Below are 17,135 nucleotides of genomic sequence, written 5' to 3'. Positions count from 1 at the left end.
GAGTTTTTTTAAAAGGTCCAATACACCAAATTTTCAGTTTTTGCTTTTTGGGTGTTTTTTTAATACCCCTGACTCAAGGCGGTTTCAAAAACACCCAAAAAGCAAACACTGGAAATTTGGTTTATTTGTCCTTTTAAAAAAAAAAACTCCAGAAATGTTGTATTTTAAGAAATAGTGTACAGTCATCCCACATATTCGGAACACCCATAAATTCGGAACACTTTTGTGATAATTTGTCAATAGCTTGCCAAATGCATCTTTTGTGTAGACCCTACTATTTTTAGGACCTTTATCTGGACATTCTCTTGCTATTTCACTAGTAAAAGAAGTTCTTTTTGAACTTTTTATTCATTTCAAGACTATTTCATTCAGAGCAGCAAAACACTGCCTCGAAATTGCCTGTTTCATAATTGTGGGATGTTATTACTGATGTTACTTGAGCAGGGAAACGTTAGCAGGGGAAATTTTAGTTCTCGTATTGGCCACCAGATGGCGTCATTGAAATCCAATTTCCCTGCTCACTTCACATCGTCAGCAGGGAAAAAAATTGTGAAGACAGCAGGGAAAGTGAAATTTCCCTGCTAACGTAAATAGGATTTTTTAAACTATAATTTTTATCGTAAATGCAATCTTTTCAACAATATATTTGCTTTGATTTATTTAAATAAATTTTTTTTACGTATTTCAATGCCTTCGAATTTGAACAAATATTTTCCCTGCTAACGTATCAGTTACTGAGCCAGAAGAAAATTCATAGTCATGGATCACAAAAATTGGCGTTTTCAAACCAAAATAATAATTTATGGTGAAGCCGTTGATCATTTTCGAAGTAAATTGATCATCACTATAAAATATTCTGTATAAATTGTATTTCAACGAATATCTGCACCAAAATGAATCAGCAAGTGCCGGTTGTTGCCTTTTTGAAGCCACTGAAGGAATTTTTGCTCTGAATCAAATGTGTTTCAAAATTTATATAATTTTGTGGAACAATCATTGACGTCCAAGTTCGCAATCATTGATTAATGACGATTTCCATAACTTTACAAGGAATGGCATAATCGTTACCATGTGTAGGGCACTATTCTAAACAACTTGTTGAAGGAATTTTGTCAAAATAATGAAAGCGACGCAAAATTTATATCTTTGAACGAAAAATCATGACAATGTCTTTACGTTAAGTGTAAATTTACATTCAAACTTTTATACAATGGTACTCAAATATGTTGGTGTAAAATATTTTCAAATCATTCCTGTTCTTCAAGTGTTCAGCAGTGAATTTTATCATTGGGGCGTGGCTTATTATTATGATGAGCATTTTTCTTGCTAACTTCACAGTAACCAAGCTTTTTGTTTTTTTATACAGGAGCAATTCTCTACGAAATCGGTCTTTTTTCTTCAATTTTAATTTTTGTATTTTTTAATCCGGCTGAAACTTTTTTGGTGCCTTCGGTATGCCCAAAGAAGCCATTTTGCATCATTAGTTTGTCCATATAATTTTCCATACAAATTCGGCAGCTGTCCATACAAAAATGATGTATGAAAATTCAAAAATCTGTATCTTTTGAAGGAATTTTTTGATCGATTTGGTGTCTTCGGCAAAGTTGTAGGTATGGATACGGACTACACTGGAAAAAATAATACACGGTAAAAAAAAATTTGGTGATTTTTTTATTTAACTTTTTATCACTAAAACTTGATTTACAAAAAAACACTATTTTTAATTTTTTTTATTTTTTGATATGTTTTAGAAGACATAAAATGCCAACTTTTCAGAAATTTCCAGGTTGTGCAAAAAATCACTGACCGAGTTATGAATTTTTTAATCAATACTGATTTTTTCAAAAAATCGAAATTTTGGTCGTAAAAATTTTTCAACTTCATTTTTCGATGTAAAATCAAATTTGCAATCAAAAAGTACTTTACTAAAATTTTGATAAAGTGCACCGTTTTCAAGTTATAGCCATATTTAAGTGACTTTTTTGAAAATAGTCGCAGTTTTTCATTTTTTTAAATTAGTGCACATGTTTGCCCAGTTTTGAAAAAAATATTTTTGAAAAGCTGCGAAAATTCTCTATATTTTGCTTATTCGGACTATGTTGATACGACCTTTAGTTGCTGAGATATTGCAATGCAAAGGTTTAAAAACAGGAAAATTGATGTTTTCTAAGTTTCACCCAAACAACCCACCATTTTCTATCGTCAATATCTCAGCAACTAATGGTCCGATTTTCAATGTTAATATATGAAACAATTGTGAAATTTTCCGATCTTTTCGAAAAAAATATTTTTGGAATTTTCAAATCAAGACAAACATTTTAAAAGGGCGTAATATTGAATGTTTGGCCTTTGTGAAATGTTAGTCTTGATTTGAAAATTCCAAAAATATTTTTTTCGAAGAGATCGGAAAATTTCACAAATGTTTCATATATTAACATTGAAAATCGGACCATTAGTTGCTGAGATATTGACGATAGAAAATGGTGGGTTGTTTGGGTGAAACTTAGAAAACATCAATTTTCCTGTTTTTAAACCTTTGCATTGCAATATCTCAGCAACTAAAGGTCGTATCAACAAAGTCCAAATAAGCAAAATATAGAGAATTTTCTCAGCTTTTCAAAAATATTTTTTTCAAAACTGGGCAAACATGTGCACTAATTTAAAAAAATGAAAAACTGCGACTATTTTCAAAAAAGTCACTTAAATATGGCTATAACTTGAAAACGGTGCACTTTATCAAAATTTCAGTAAAGTACTTTTTGATTGCAAATTTGATTTTACATCGAAAAATGAAGTTGAAAAATTTTTACGACCAAAATTTCGATTTTTTGAAAAAATCAGTATTGATTAAAAAATTCATAACTCGGTCAGTGATTTTTTGCACAACCTGGAAATTTCTGAAAAGTTGGCATTTTATGCCTTCTAAAACATATCAAAAAATAAAAAAAATTAAAAATAGTGTTTTTTTGTAAATCAAGTTTTAGTGATAAAAAGTTAAATAAAAAAATCACCAAATTTTTTTTACCGTGTATTATTTTTTTCCAGTGTAGTCCGTATCCATACCTACAACTTTGCCGAAGACACCAAATCGATCAAAAAATTCCTTCAAAAGATACAGATTTTTGAATTTTCATACATCATTTTTGTATGGACAGCTGCCGAATTTGTATGGAAAATTATATGGACAAACTAATGATGCAAAATGGCTTCTTTGGGCATACCGAAGGCACCAAAAAAGTTTCAGTCGGATTAAAAAATACAAAAAAAATCGAATGACCGAAATCCTAGAGAACTGCTCACAGGCTAAAGTCATGTAGAACTATTTAAAAAATAAATGAATAAATAATCTATTTAATTTAACACTAGCACATTTTACTATCTTTTCATAAAAGTACGATTGTAATGTAAACTCAAATAAATATTTTGTTTGAAATAACAATATCACATCTTTTCTGGTTGGATAACTCTTGAAGATTTGGATTTCCTTGCAAATATTTCTTTATCATTAAGCGCTTGGTATTAGAATTTTATTTTAAAACAATTACATTTCTATTTTTTCGAAATTTATATTTTTTTTCAGACAGATGTCCCAGAATCAATTTTTTAAGTGAAGTCCCAGACAAATCAAAAATGTTTTCCCTGCTTACGTAACAGTTTACTGAGTTAAGTGTTACTTCAGCAAGGAAAACGTAGGCCACGTCCCGCAAACGACCCACACATCTTCAGCAGGGCAAATAGCTGTGAAGACCGCAGATTTATGTTTTTTTTTACAGGGCCACGTATGGTGGCAAAGCTTTCACCTCATATGCGGTAGTTTGAGAGTTCAATTGCATTTGATATTTTTTCCTGAACTTATATGGACACCTTAGGGCAATCGACAAATACCGTAAACTGGGGTCAATCGGGACACATGGGGCGAATGTTGGAGCACAATATTTTGATTTTTCTGGTTGGATTCGGTTATAACAGAGTCAGGCCAACAAAATGTGTACATCCATTTCCAAATTTAAAAGCTTTAAGTGATCTAAAAACTGCTGTCCCTATTCAGACTGTAGTCCCGATTCACCCCAGATTACGGTAGTAGTTTAACATTAGCATGAATCATTTTTTTATTAGTTAAGTAATGACATTGCCACTGAATCCGCATTGTAAATATCGCCTTGATACTCTTGAAGGAAATTTTTTTTTCTGTTTTTGAATTTTCAAGAAAATATTATTTTGTAAGCAATATATCTAATTGAAAAAACATGAAAGCCACAAAAATATATCATGCCCCAATATGTTTTGAAAACATAATACAAAAATAGGCAGATTTTTTCCCTGCTGACTTCACTTTTTTTCACTGCTAACAACGTTGTGGGGGCGTGGCCTACGCTTTCCCTGCTGAAGTAACACTTGGCCCAGTAAACTGTTACGTTAGCAGGGAAAACATTTTTGATTTGTTTGGGACTTCAGTTTGAAAAAAAAAATCAATCAATTCTGGAACGCGTAAGCAGGGTGATTTCGTCCGTGACTTCAGTTGAAAGAATCAATTATGAGACACGAATTTAACTTTAGAAAAAAATAATTAATTTTCAAATAATTCAAATTTATGTCGCTAGGAGTTTTTGCCTTAATGTTCCATGGTTTTTGTAAAATTGCTCTAAAAAACATTCTAATGTCAAGCGATTAATAGTAAAGAAATTATTGAAGGAACTCCAAATCTCTAATAATTTGCCTACTATTTACGAAACGATTTTTTTTTTTCATATTTTCGCTGCTTACGTTAGCGGTAATTATTTGAACAATTTCCAGCTGATTTGATCAAATCAGTATTTTTTGTATATTTCAATGCAATTTAATCTCAGTTTTTTTTAACTGGCCCGCGAGCCGGTGATTGAAGATAAAAATTACTAGTATGTATATTTTTTCAAACTTTTATCAAAGTTATGTTCGCTGGCCACATGAGAATCGATTCCATCAAACAAATCATGAAAATGTTGGCAATTGTTAATTAGACGATCAAAAATGTAAAAATTGAGCAAAAAGGGTTGGTCAGGCCTGATTTAGCTAATGGAGGAGAAGCTTTATTATCGGATGTATGTTTTTCATCATAAATAACGTAAAAGTTACTGAGCCAGAAATAAACTTAAATGTCAGAAGAAGCTAGTGTAAAATTAAATACAAACTACTAATTTATTTTTTAAATAGTTCTACTTAGACCTTAGCTTGTATAAAAAAAAAAAAAACAAAAAAGCTTGGTAACTGTGACAAAAAAAACTGTGAAGTTAGCAAGGAAAATGCTCATTACAATAATAAGCCACGCCCCAACGATAGAATTCACTGCTGAACACTTGAAGAACAGGAATGATTTGAAAATATTTTACACCAACATATTTGAGTACCTTTGTATAAAAGTTTGAATGCATGTTAAAATACTTAAATTATTATTTTGGTTTGAAAACGCCGATTTTTGTGATCCGAAAAAAAAAACGAAACTATTGGCACTACGCCCCCCGGGGCATGGCCTTCCTCTAACGTGGGATTTCTGCTCCAGCGCCTCTGACGAGACAGGAGAAACCGGGACCGACGTTTTACTTCACCATCCGATAGAAGCTCAGTGGATAAGGCGGGAATCGAACCCGCGTCTCATAGCATCATCGGGATCGGCAGCCGAAGCCGCTACCCCTGCGCCACGAGACCCATGACTATGAATTTTCTTCTGGCTCAGTAACTGATACGTTAGCAGGGAAAATATTTGTTCAAATTCGAAGGCATTGAAATACGTAAAAAAACTTATTTAAATAATTCAAAGCAAATATATTGTTGAAAAGATTGCATTTACGATAAAAATTATAGTTTAAAAAATCCTATTTACGTTAGCAGGGAAATTTCACTTTCCCTGCTGTCTTCACAATTTTTTCCCTGCTGACGATGTGAAGTGAGCAGGGAAATTAGATTTCAATGACGCCATCTGGTGGCCAGTACGAGAACTAAAATTTTCCCTGCTAACGTTTCCCTGCTGAAGTAATATCAGTATGTTATTGTGCCTCCCACAATTGTGGAACACCTGAATTCTACTGATATTTTCACAAAAAAAGTTATCAGACCATTCATAAAACATAACTAAGCTTGAGTTTCGTTGGTTTCAGTGCGTGAAGTCATTATTTTGTAAAAAATATGTACTCATGGAGAAAACCAAAGTTTGTTTACATCCGTAAGAAAAAAGTGTTCCGGATTTGTGGATTTCAAGGGTCAAAGTTTTTCTTCAATAACTTGATATAAAAGTTAAATTTGCAGTTGTTCGATATTGCATTCGAAAGATCGCAAAAAAAGCTTTCAAATGAAGGTAAAAGCGAATCATTAAGTTGATTTATCGATTTGCTATGATTTTTTGAACATTGGCCGATCTGTAAACTGTTCCGAATATGAGGGATGACTGTAATAAGTTAATTTGGAAACATGTTAAATTTCATTTAGGCTTCATCCATAAAGTACGTCACGCTAAAATCAGCCAAAATTCCCCCCCCCCCCCCTTTGTCACGCTTTTCCTATACTTATAACACGCAATGTCACACTTGCTCAGACCCCCCCTCCCCCCCTAAAGCGTGACATACTTTATGGATGACGCCTTATTTTATTTTTTTTGTAGTTTGTTTTTAATTTTTGAAAGTTTTGCAGTTTTTGAAATTATGTATCCTTAAATTTATAAAGGAAATGTTTTTAAAGTTTATAAATTATTAGTATTTTTTCGATGTTTGTGAAGTTTTTGATGTTAATACAACTTTGGATATTTTTGAAACTTTCAGATATTTAAGAAAGATTTGATTTTATTTTAAATTTATGTAGTTTAAGAAATTCTTTAAATTTGTAAAATCTCTAAATATATTTTTTTTTGATTTTTCCTTTTTAAAATTAAAAAAAAAATCAGATTTTCGGGAATTGTTGCAGTTTTGAAAGTTTTAAAAATGTTCATTTTTGAAAAGTGTTTATTTATAATATAAAAAAGGATTTTTTCGATGTTAGTAATGTTTTTTATGGTATACCATTTATGAAACTTTCAGAATTTTCAGAAGTTCAAAATTTTTGTTGTTTAAAACTGTGTCTAAATTTGTAAAATCTCTAAATAAAAAAAAATCGAGCTATATTACATTGTTATTTTTATTTTTTGTAGTTTAAATTTATTTTTTTCAGTTTCTGAAATTATGTAAGGCCGTTGCAAATATTTTTCAAAGTTTATGTCACCCCCTCCACTAAAAAAATAATCCGAAAAATCAGGGGGCAAAACACGGGCAAAAAAATATTTTTCAAAGAAAAAAAACAAAATTTCAATGGAAATAGAAGTCATATCAACTGAGAACTATCTAAACTGCCTTTTTCTGCATTGATAATCATATTTAACATGTTTGGACTCGTTTAAAAATATTTTGAACTTTTATGAAATCTCAATGATTGCCAAACAACTGGACAGGTGTATGATGCATTTTAAAACACTTTTTTTCATTCAAATGATGACACCGTGGCCTTTAATTTCCTCTTTAAAATTGGGTATTAAAGCCCTATGTCAATTTTTATGTACAACGGTAAAAAACACGATCAAAAACCATTTCTGGTCACTTTTTTTCATTTTAAAGGCTAGTACGCTGATCGGAAGGAAAGGGGTCAAGAAACAGCTTTACGAACAGCAGAACAAAGGAGAGGGAGCGATTTCTTGGGGCTTTTCTTCACCCTCTCCGACTTGCTTGCGCTGCCGCTGCTGTCCATTTGATTTTTTTTCTTGACCGGTTCCTTCCGAAGTGCGTGTAATAAAAATAATGACAAGACAACATTTTTTCGATGGATCAACTATGGTCCCCATGGAACCAGCTGTCAAATAGGAACTTTTCTGTCAAGAAGGACCGTGAGGTTAATTTTTCAAAATTGCTTAAAAAATCCATTTTAAGCTCTTTGTGGTCGTACAAAGGGTAATTGTACTCAGAAAAATAAGCTTTATCGCTGTAAACAATAATATCAGCAATCTAAGCTTCATTTTAGGACCCAATTCTCCGCCACAGGTGTAGATGGATATCTTTTCTGTTTGATAAACTAAATTCATTAGCTTTCCTGAAATAATGTCCTGTTAAAGCAATCAAATCTAAAATTATATTAATTGTATACAGAAGGACCAGTTTGAGGTCTTTGATACACTATAGCGTTAGTACATAATTGAAGTCCGTACTTGAAATGAGACTTGAATTGAGCTATCAACGAAATCAGGGAAAATAAAAAGAACAACAAATTAAATTTCAGTATAAACGTGTTTATTTCAATTTCCAAAGTTATCTGAGACAATCTCACAAATACAAGAAAGGACTTCCACTCAGAGTAATTCAATCCCGCTTACCCTAGAATACAAATGTACGATAAATGCCCCCAAAAACGGAACCGTAGTGTTGTGCCGCCGCCGACGCTGCAGACTTAGGCCAGAGCCGCCTTCAAGTTATCCCCGAGCTTGGTCATGAACTCAAAGGTCTCCAAGTAGTCGGAGCGCTGCACGCCGGACATTCCCTTGATGCAAATGGCCAGATCCTTGGTCATGAAGCCCGACTCGATCGTGTCGATGCAGACCTTCTCCAGCGTTTCGGCAAACTTCTTCAGCTCGGCATTGTTGTCCAGCTTGGCACGGTGCAGAAGGCCGCGGGTCCACGCGAAGATCGACGCGATCGGGTTCGTGGAGGTTTCTTTGCCCTGCTGGTACTGACGGTAGTGACGGGTGACGGTTCCGTGGGCGGCTTCCGCCTCAACGGTCTTACCGTCCGGGCACACCAGCACGGAGGTCATCAGACCAAGCGAACCGAAACCTTGGGCAACGGTGTCCGACTGGACGTCACCGTCGTAGTTCTTGCAGGCCCACACGAATCCTCCCTCGGCCTTCATGCAGTAAGCGACCATGTCGTCGATCAGACGGTGCTCGTACCAGATTCCGGCGGCCTCGTACTGCTTCTTGTAATCGGCTTCGTAGATTTCCTGGAAAATGTCCTTGAAGCGTCCGTCGTACTTCTTCAGGATGGTGTTCTTGGTGCTCAGGTACAGCGGGAACTTGCGATCGAGAGCGACCTTGAACGACGAGTGAGCAAAGTCCCTGATGGAGTCATCGAGATTGTACATGGCCATGGCCACTCCCGGTCCCTTGTACTGGTTGACAACGTAGCTGATGGGTTCGCCACCCGAGCTCGGGGTAAACTTCAGCTCCAGAGTACCGGCACCGGGAACGACAAAGTCCGTGGCCTTGTACTGATCACCGTGCGCGTGACGGCCGATGACGATGGGCTTCTCCCAGCCGGGCACCAGCCGTGGGACGTTCTTGCAGATGATGGCCTCACGGAACACGGTTCCACCCAGGATGTTACGGATGGTTCCGTTCGGCGAGCGCCACATCTGCTTCAGCTTGAACTCCTCGACGCGGGCCTCGTCCGGCGTGATGGTGGCGCACTTGATGCCCACGTTGTACTTCTTGATCGCCTCGGCACAGTCGACCGTGACCTGATCTTCGGTCTTGTCCCGGTGCTCGATGCCCAGATCGAACGTGTGCAGCTCAATGTCCAGGAAGGGCAGGATCAGCTTCTCCTTGATCGAGTCCCAGATGATGCGGGTCATCTCGTCACCCAGGATGTCGACGACGGGACCGGCCTTGATCTTTTGCGCCATGATGAAGCTGGAATGGAAAACGGGGAAAAACGTCGTTAGTGACGAACTGTAAGGTTCACAGTAGGGTTAGCGAATTTTCCCAATTTTGCGGACAGCGGAAAATATTTTTTTTAAATTCTGTTAAATCCAATAAATTTTATTTATTTTCTTAAATGCTTAAAAATAATATAATTCAAATATTTCATCCACAAAGCCTTTTAATGTAAACTTATTTAAGAGCAATTCCATGTCAAATATGGAGCGGTTGCAACCGACCTTCTATCTCGAGAATGACATTTGAGAAGAGTGTATTTTTTTGTTTTTAATATGTTTGTAATCCGTGATTTAAATATTGCTGTATCTCGAAGTTCGTATTAAAAAGTGGTCGAATAAAAACTTATAAGCAATGCTTGAAAAGGGATCTGTCACTGAATGGGACTGCTCGATATTTGAAAAAACTTTCTGTCAGACGCACAGCGCCTATCATGATTGCAATCACATGACATGTCATTGCTTGGCGACGGTCGGTGAACGTAAACACAAAGACGAAACGAACGAAAAATGAGCAGCACTCAAGCAGCCGCCCGAACGAAACAACGTTTCTCTCGTTTTCGCCTCTGCGTGGTGACAGAAATCATTTGAATGCGATCATGGGAGAGAGGATCGGAATTTCGGAAGAATGTCAAACGACCGTTCTCTGAGCGAATGTATTTCTAGAGTGACCGAGAGAGTGACTGTGGTGTGTGACTTATCGTAGCACTCATTCGTTTGTGTGTGAAACGAACGAAAGTAGATTGTCAAAATCAGGATGTCGTGGTGAAGACAGATGAAGACGATTTATCAGACGACCTGTTAGCTTTAACAAACAATCTCGAAATTTCGTATGGTGAACTTTTATGAAATTTGAGGGCTTCTTAAATAAATACACTGAAAGACAAATATACGCTTCTTTTAAGAGATTTTTTGTTTTTTTTTAGGATTGAAATCAAATTTGCCCACCATTTTTTCTCTTTCATTTTTTTGTGGAAATAAAATAAGATGTTACCAAAAGACTAACAAAAATGGAGGTTGGAGCAACTTAAAAAAAACGTCAAAGTTTTTAAAAACTAACGATTCTCAAGACAATTAAACGTATTGAACATTGTCATAAGGGTCCTAAGTCCATTCTTGTTTAGTTACAGCGGTTAAAAATACAAATATAAAAAACAGGGGATTTGCCCTTTTTGTGGTTTTTAGCAATTCCTATGCGTGAGACTTAATTTTCAGTCTCGAAAAAAAAAAGAAATATTTTTACCGGAATGCTCGTTCCCATATGTTTACCTTTGATCGCATTTCACAAGAAAAACTTTCACATGAAGGTAAAAGGGATAAAAGCAAATCGATATGTTCAATTGGGTACTAAAGCCCTACGTCAATTTTTATGTACAACGATAAAAAAACACTATCAAAAACTGTTTCCATTTTGATGCAAAGAAAAAATGACAAGACAACATTTTTTCGATGGATCAACTATGGTTCCCCTTGGAACGAGCTGTCAAGTAGTACGAGTAGGACCTTTTCTGTCAAGAAGGACCGTGAAGTTAATTTTTTCAAATGTATTTAAAATCCATGTTAAATCCTTTGCGGTCGTTCAAAGGTTTATTTAACTCAGCAAAATAAGCTTTATCGTTGTGAACAATAATATCACACATTTAAGCTTAATTTTAAGACCTAATTGGGTCCTAAATTTAGGCTTAAATTGATATTATTGTTCACAACGATATAGCTTATTTTTCCGACTACAATGACCCTTTCTACAAACGCAATGGATTCAACATGAATTTTTAAATCTATTTTCAAAAAATAACTTCGCAGCTCTTCTTGACAGAAAAGGTCCTACACTGAAAATCCGATGGTTTGACACCAACTGTCAAACGAACGGGGTCACTTTTTAGTTTGACACCTCTTTTACACGGAGCTTAAAGGGGACCATAGTTGATCCATCGAAACAATGTTGCCTTTCAATTTTATTTTTTTGCATAAATATGAAAAAAGTACCGTAAACCGGGTTGACTTTGATAGGATTTGTTTTTGGATATTTTCCAACAGGTAAGGTTTTTCTCAAGATTATTTTTAAAACATGTACTGGAGTAGGCCACACAAAGTCCATGCACTATTTTGGAAAAACAAGTTTTTTAATAGTGTTTAAAAAATAGTTACTTTGAAAATTCTGAGTTTGAATTCCGGAGTGACTTTGATAGTCATAGTTTTTCTTGTTAAAATCATATTTAAGATGTTCAAACTTAATGTGTACGTTAAATGACCAGCTCTAAAGTAGCTGATATATATTTTAAGCATAAAATCAATGTTTATATTTAGTTTACTATGTTTTTAAGCTTTTTAACAAAATATATATACATTTTAGGTAAAATTGATAAAAAGTCGGAATTTTGCCTGAGATTTGTTAAAACTAGTTTTGTTTATAAATTATCGATTTATATTACATTTTACACTGAATTCGAAGCACGAATCACAAGTTTTTACATTTTACATGAAATTTTTTCAACTGAAATTACCTATAAATTTGGAGATTTTGTTTAATTGTGTTTCAAAGACTCGTATTTTTTTATTATTTTCAAACTTGTTTAACCTTCTCCTCGTGGGAAATTGTCCAAGGAATCCGAAAATTCATTCCGTTTCCGATTTAAAATCATGTTCATTAAGAAAACCATGACACTTTGAGAAGTTTAAAATTATGACTTTCACCAACATTTTCTTAACTATAGTTAACTAACTATTTAAACTTTTCAAAATTTTATGAAAAGTTCTTTTTGAGGTACTTTCGTTTGTTTTCAAAGTCGCAAAACACCCTGCTTGAAAGCCCAATCAGACCATGACCACGCGTCGCTTCCCTCCCCTCATTAACCTTCGACCGTGACCCGCCTAAACCACGCTCGCGATCATGGTCCGATTCTAAACGCTACACGAAATGTTCTATACCCCTCACCATTTAACCTTCCAGTGCTCACGGTGCAAAATTAACAAGCCAGCCGCCGGCGACAATGAACAAATTTTGTGCGATTTTCATTTTATCAGCTCACGACCACAGTCCGGTCTTATCGCCTCTTATGAGGTTTTGGGACTTCGAAACTGATGGTGTCTTCTTCTTCTGGCTCTGTTGGCTTAACGATGGCGTGATGAGGCAGAATTCGTAATTATCTTTCGTGATTGGGCGTTGAACGAGTGTTCTTTACTTGTGAGTTGCATTTTTATTTATACTTGAGAATACAATTTGAACAACTTGTTGATAGCTTCTTACGGAAGAGGTGCCTCTCAACGGCCACATTGCATAATACCAATTTGGGTAATCGAAAGATCTTTTGGAATGTCGCACGATGGCGTTCGCGCGGTGTGTGACGTGTACGGTTCCAACACACCCTCCATAGCGAATACATCGCCGGCATCGTCTGCTAAACAGCCCATCCCCTTTCAAGAGAGTTGGACTTTAAGCTGCTTTGTATCCACTTGGGGCTCAACAACCTGTTTATTTACTGCCCCTCACACCACTCAAGTGCATATTATCTAACATGTCTGTTTCCCCTCTTGGTTACTGACCAAACAAATCAGTGTCTTTCCATTAATTGCACTCTTCGTGGTGACTTAGGTTCAGCTCAGTTGACGCCATAGTTGACACGTAGGCAACCCCAGATACTCAGCGTAGATCGCTTACCTGTTTTCTTTTCTTGAAGTTGTGCTGGGAAGTAGCTAATTAACGTCCGGCTTTTTCTGTCGGAAGGGGAGACTTCACACCGCACACTGGACACGACTGCACTCGACGAAATCTAAGCACTGACTGGACTTGGGCACTTTCGACTTCTTCACAAACTGTCTACTTGGACCTGAATGTGTGTGGTGGTGTCGCCTCTGTATCTTCCACTCTGTTGGATAGCTGCCAAGCAGAGATGGGGAGCTTTCGTGTGTCTCGCTTACTCGCACGAAAATAATTGCAGAATGGTTCATTAAAGCTGAATACCGGTTTCGAGGGGTACTTGGTGTTGGTGCCATGTTGTCTTCATGACGGAACGTGAACCGAAGAAAAACATCCACAGATGATAGTATGAGTGTTGCTATAAAATTTGGCTGGTAGGGTGACCCTACAAAATTAATCAAATGTAATAATATTTATCCATTGTTCCAAACCAAACAGTTTCGTAAAATAATCTATAAAATGAGTGTATCTGATAAAAAACCAAGCATTTTTTTCTGGTAAGCCTATTGTTATGAATGTTGCAGAAATGCTGGCGAATTCAGACGTCTACCCTCGCGTCTGCCATAAAATGTGCCTGAAGGTAGACTATACTAATTTCTCGTGGTTGAAAATGATAATTTCCAAAACGGACATCAGTTTTAATGAATATAATTGGTGTTTGCGATGTTTTCCTACACCATAATAGATTGTTATTTCTATTTTCTTTACAGAAAACCCAGAAACTGTATTAAATATGAGAAGAAATTGGACACAACGGAGCCGGTCAGAAAACCCAATTGGAAATTGTACGAAAAGCCTGATAGTTCTATACATAAATTAAATAAAAGAATTGTGAACTTCTAGTGTTGCATTCAGGTTCAAAATACCCAATCAAAAACACAACATGAAGAAGAGAACGAGCTCTGAAGATGCCAATGAATACAAAACAAAAACTTTGCAATTACAATTAGCAAACAGAGTTACAAGAATTGAGCAAGCATAAAAAAATACTGTTGAGTCTTTTTTTATTCTGCAGAATTCATTGCAATTTAAAATATGTTTTTTAATTAGCAGATGTGAAAGATGCTTCACAGGCTTCGATTTTGAAGTCCGTAATAGAAGCAATTTTTCGATTTACTTTTGAGATCCCAAAATGTTTCAAAAAACAAATAGCTTTGAACATTATTTAAAATTAAAACAACTTCCCAATTTTCACAAAAATATCATAAATTTATTGATTGCAACAGAAACAACAAAACTGGTCCCTCCCTCAAACCCCCCCCACGAAAACTTCACGCCCCGCCCGGCTTCGTCGACATGTACTCCTGCTTGATGCGGGCCCGGTCGGCCAAATCCGGCAGGTACGGGTACAGGCCCTTGGCGCGGCGCTCCCGCTGCACCCGGTACCAAAAGTCTTTGCAATTTTTGTAGTTGCTAAAGTACAGCTCGCACAGGCCGTTGTCGTAGTTGTTTTTGTTCAGACACTTGTGCACCAGGTCCTGCTCCCGCAGGCACGGGTTGTTCTTTTCCGCGTCCGGATTAGCGGGCATCGTGAGGTAAAGAAAGTGGAGGAGGTGCTAATTCTGTCAACGATGACAACGGGAGCCCCGAGAATTTGGTTGGTTATGTAAGAGATATTTTTAATGTTTTAGCCTTACTTACGTGTTTATCGGCGAAGGTTAATATTTTTTATATTAATGTATTCCTTTTCAAGCACAAAATTATAGAAATCAACTGAGTTTTAACTTTACAAGTTTGGAAATTACCCGGCTTTTCCTTCACCTGATGAAAACGATGCAACACAAACAGGAATGAAGGAAGGTAACCAAAACAAACTGGTCGAAACGTCAAATGCTTTATTCATAGCGCAACATTCCACATTGTACACGACTCTCTAGGAAAGCATCAAGTACGGCATGCTTCGTCCAGACTGAATACATGAAACAACAAAACTTGTGTTGATTCAAATCAGAAACAATATTTTTATTGAATCCACGCTTAACGTCAAAGTAATTTTTTTATGTCAACAAAAGATAAGAATCGAGCTTTGATTCAACGCGAAGATGGTGCTTGGAAACTGACAATCTGTGTTCTGGCTTGAATAATAGTCTATGCATGAATCCCTGCGGGAAAGTGAATTTTTAAGGGGACATTCAAAGCTGGTGTATATGAAATGCTATAAAATGTATGATTAAAAAGATAATTTTGTTCAAATAACTTAAAAATATTGAAAAAATAAATAATTTCATGTGCCCGTCTTAAGGCCGTTCCAAATGTTTTTCTAAATGAATATTGCACCCTTGAAAATCGACCGGAAAAATCTGGGGAAAGGAATAATCATCAAATTTCAAAGCAACGAGAAGAGTAATAGCCTGAATTCAATTTTAAAAAAATTTTACATCGTTGATAATAATTTCTAACATAAACTAACATAAACTTGGTCATTTGCACTTCAAGGTCATTGCATTAAAATTATTTTCCCTCATCCCCTCTCTAAGATTTCCCCCAAAATCACAGAGGGCAAAAATTGACTGAATTGTAATTTTAAAAAGGTCTGAAGCCATATGTAATATATTTTCTGTGCAACGATAAAAAAAAACACGCTTAAATACTGTTTGTGATCGCTTTTTTATGCAATGCAAAAAAAAAAAAAAAACGATCGGTTTAACGATAAAAAGGCCGCGAAGTTAATTTTTCAAAATTGATTTTTTTAAATTTTACTGGTTGTATAAAGGGTACATTGTTTAATGCTTATTTATGCTTTTAAATTAAGTAAAGACTTTTTAAACCTCATAAAAATTTTGAATTTTTGATAGGAACAAAACTTAAAAGTTTAAAAAATCAACTCCATACATGTATTGATGTTTTGCATTTTTTTTTGTTAATAGCGTAAGGCCGTTGTAAATATTTTTTGAAGTTCATGTCCCTCGGCTCTGACCAAACAATCTAAGTATTGAGGAAAATTTTATTTTTTGCGAAAAATAAAATTTTTGCGGTGCTGTACATTGGAATTTCACAAAATTCAAAACATTTTTAAACAAGCCCAAACATGCTAAACATGATTATCAATGCAGAAAAATGCATTTTAGATTGTTTTCAGTTGATCAGACTTCTATTTTCATGGACATTTTGAAGTTTTTTGAAAAAATATTTGTTTTGCCCCCTGATTTTTCAGACCAATTTTGAAGGGGGGGGCAGCTTTAATCCATCATCTCATCACATAACTTTGAATATTTGACATAGCGCTTCCTGCTGACAAAATCGTCAAGTGAGTGTTCCATTAATAAATTTTCAAAAAATGTAAGTTTTGATGAAAAAAGTTTTTTTTTTGTGAAAAAGAAAATAAACTTTTTGCGGAACCGTGCATTGAGATTTCACAAAACTTCAAAAAAAATTCTCATCATTAGAAGGTAGCTGAAAAGGCCATCTATTGTTTAACACATCGAATTTTGTGAAAATGTTACCTGTTGGCTCGGATCTTGCAAAATAGTTCAAGCTGTCAAAATGCTTATCCGCTCTTTTCAAATGTTGCTCCAGATTTTCAATTTTTGTGGAGATTTCAACGTGGTTTATGGATGGCCCCTTAAAGCTACAAGCAAAAATCTTAAAACTGATTTAAAATGTCGCTTTCAACCAATTTTTGATCATTAAAAGTAAATTTTAGTAAATTTTATGTTTGGAAGCCAATGCTTAAAAAAATATTTTTTTAGTGGTCAAGTTTGGTTGTGTTTTTTACTAACATTGAAAAATAACTAAACATGAA

At 35.4% G+C, this 17,135-nt stretch overlaps 2 protein-coding genes across 2 annotated transcripts; both read right to left on the bottom strand.

Moving 5' to 3' along the window:
- Positions 1 to 8,257: 8,257 nt before the first annotated feature.
- On the bottom strand, positions 8,258 to 13,515 carry LOC120424385 (isocitrate dehydrogenase [NADP] cytoplasmic). The gene is made up of 2 exons (XM_039588485.2): positions 13,355 to 13,515; positions 8,258 to 9,673 (listed from the first exon to the last, which is right to left on the bottom strand). Exon 2 carries the CDS (start codon positions 9,664 to 9,666, stop codon positions 8,437 to 8,439), a length of 1,230 nt encoding a protein of 409 aa, XP_039444419.1. The 5' UTR covers positions 9,667 to 9,673; positions 13,355 to 13,515; the 3' UTR covers positions 8,258 to 8,436.
- A 1,066-nt stretch (positions 13,516 to 14,581) lies between these two features.
- LOC120424384 (coiled-coil-helix-coiled-coil-helix domain-containing protein 7) lies at positions 14,582 to 15,234 on the bottom strand. Its single transcript, XM_039588484.2, has 2 exons — positions 15,035 to 15,234; positions 14,582 to 14,955 (listed from the first exon to the last, which is right to left on the bottom strand). Exon 2 carries the CDS (start codon positions 14,920 to 14,922, stop codon positions 14,665 to 14,667), a length of 258 nt encoding a protein of 85 aa, XP_039444418.1. The 5' UTR covers positions 14,923 to 14,955; positions 15,035 to 15,234; the 3' UTR covers positions 14,582 to 14,664.
- Positions 15,235 to 17,135: the final 1,901 nt, after the last annotated feature.

This window comes from Culex pipiens, chromosome 3 (genome assembly GCF_016801865.2).
Source record: "Culex pipiens pallens isolate TS chromosome 3, TS_CPP_V2, whole genome shotgun sequence".
In the NCBI taxonomy this organism is placed as follows: Eukaryota; Metazoa; Arthropoda; class Insecta; order Diptera; family Culicidae; genus Culex; species Culex pipiens.
The sequence above is the reverse complement of the archived record's forward strand: the minus strand, read 5'-3'. Positions and strand labels throughout refer to the sequence as shown.

Bases quoted from the DNA above. Each gene is read 5' to 3' on its own strand.
- LOC120424385 (XM_039588485.2), bottom strand. From the start codon at position 9,666: ATGGCGCAAAAGATCAAGGCCGGTCCCGTCGTCGACATCCTGGGTGAC.
- LOC120424384 (XM_039588484.2), bottom strand. From the start codon at position 14,922: ATGCCCGCTAATCCGGACGCGGAAAAGAACAACCCGTGCCTGCGGGAG.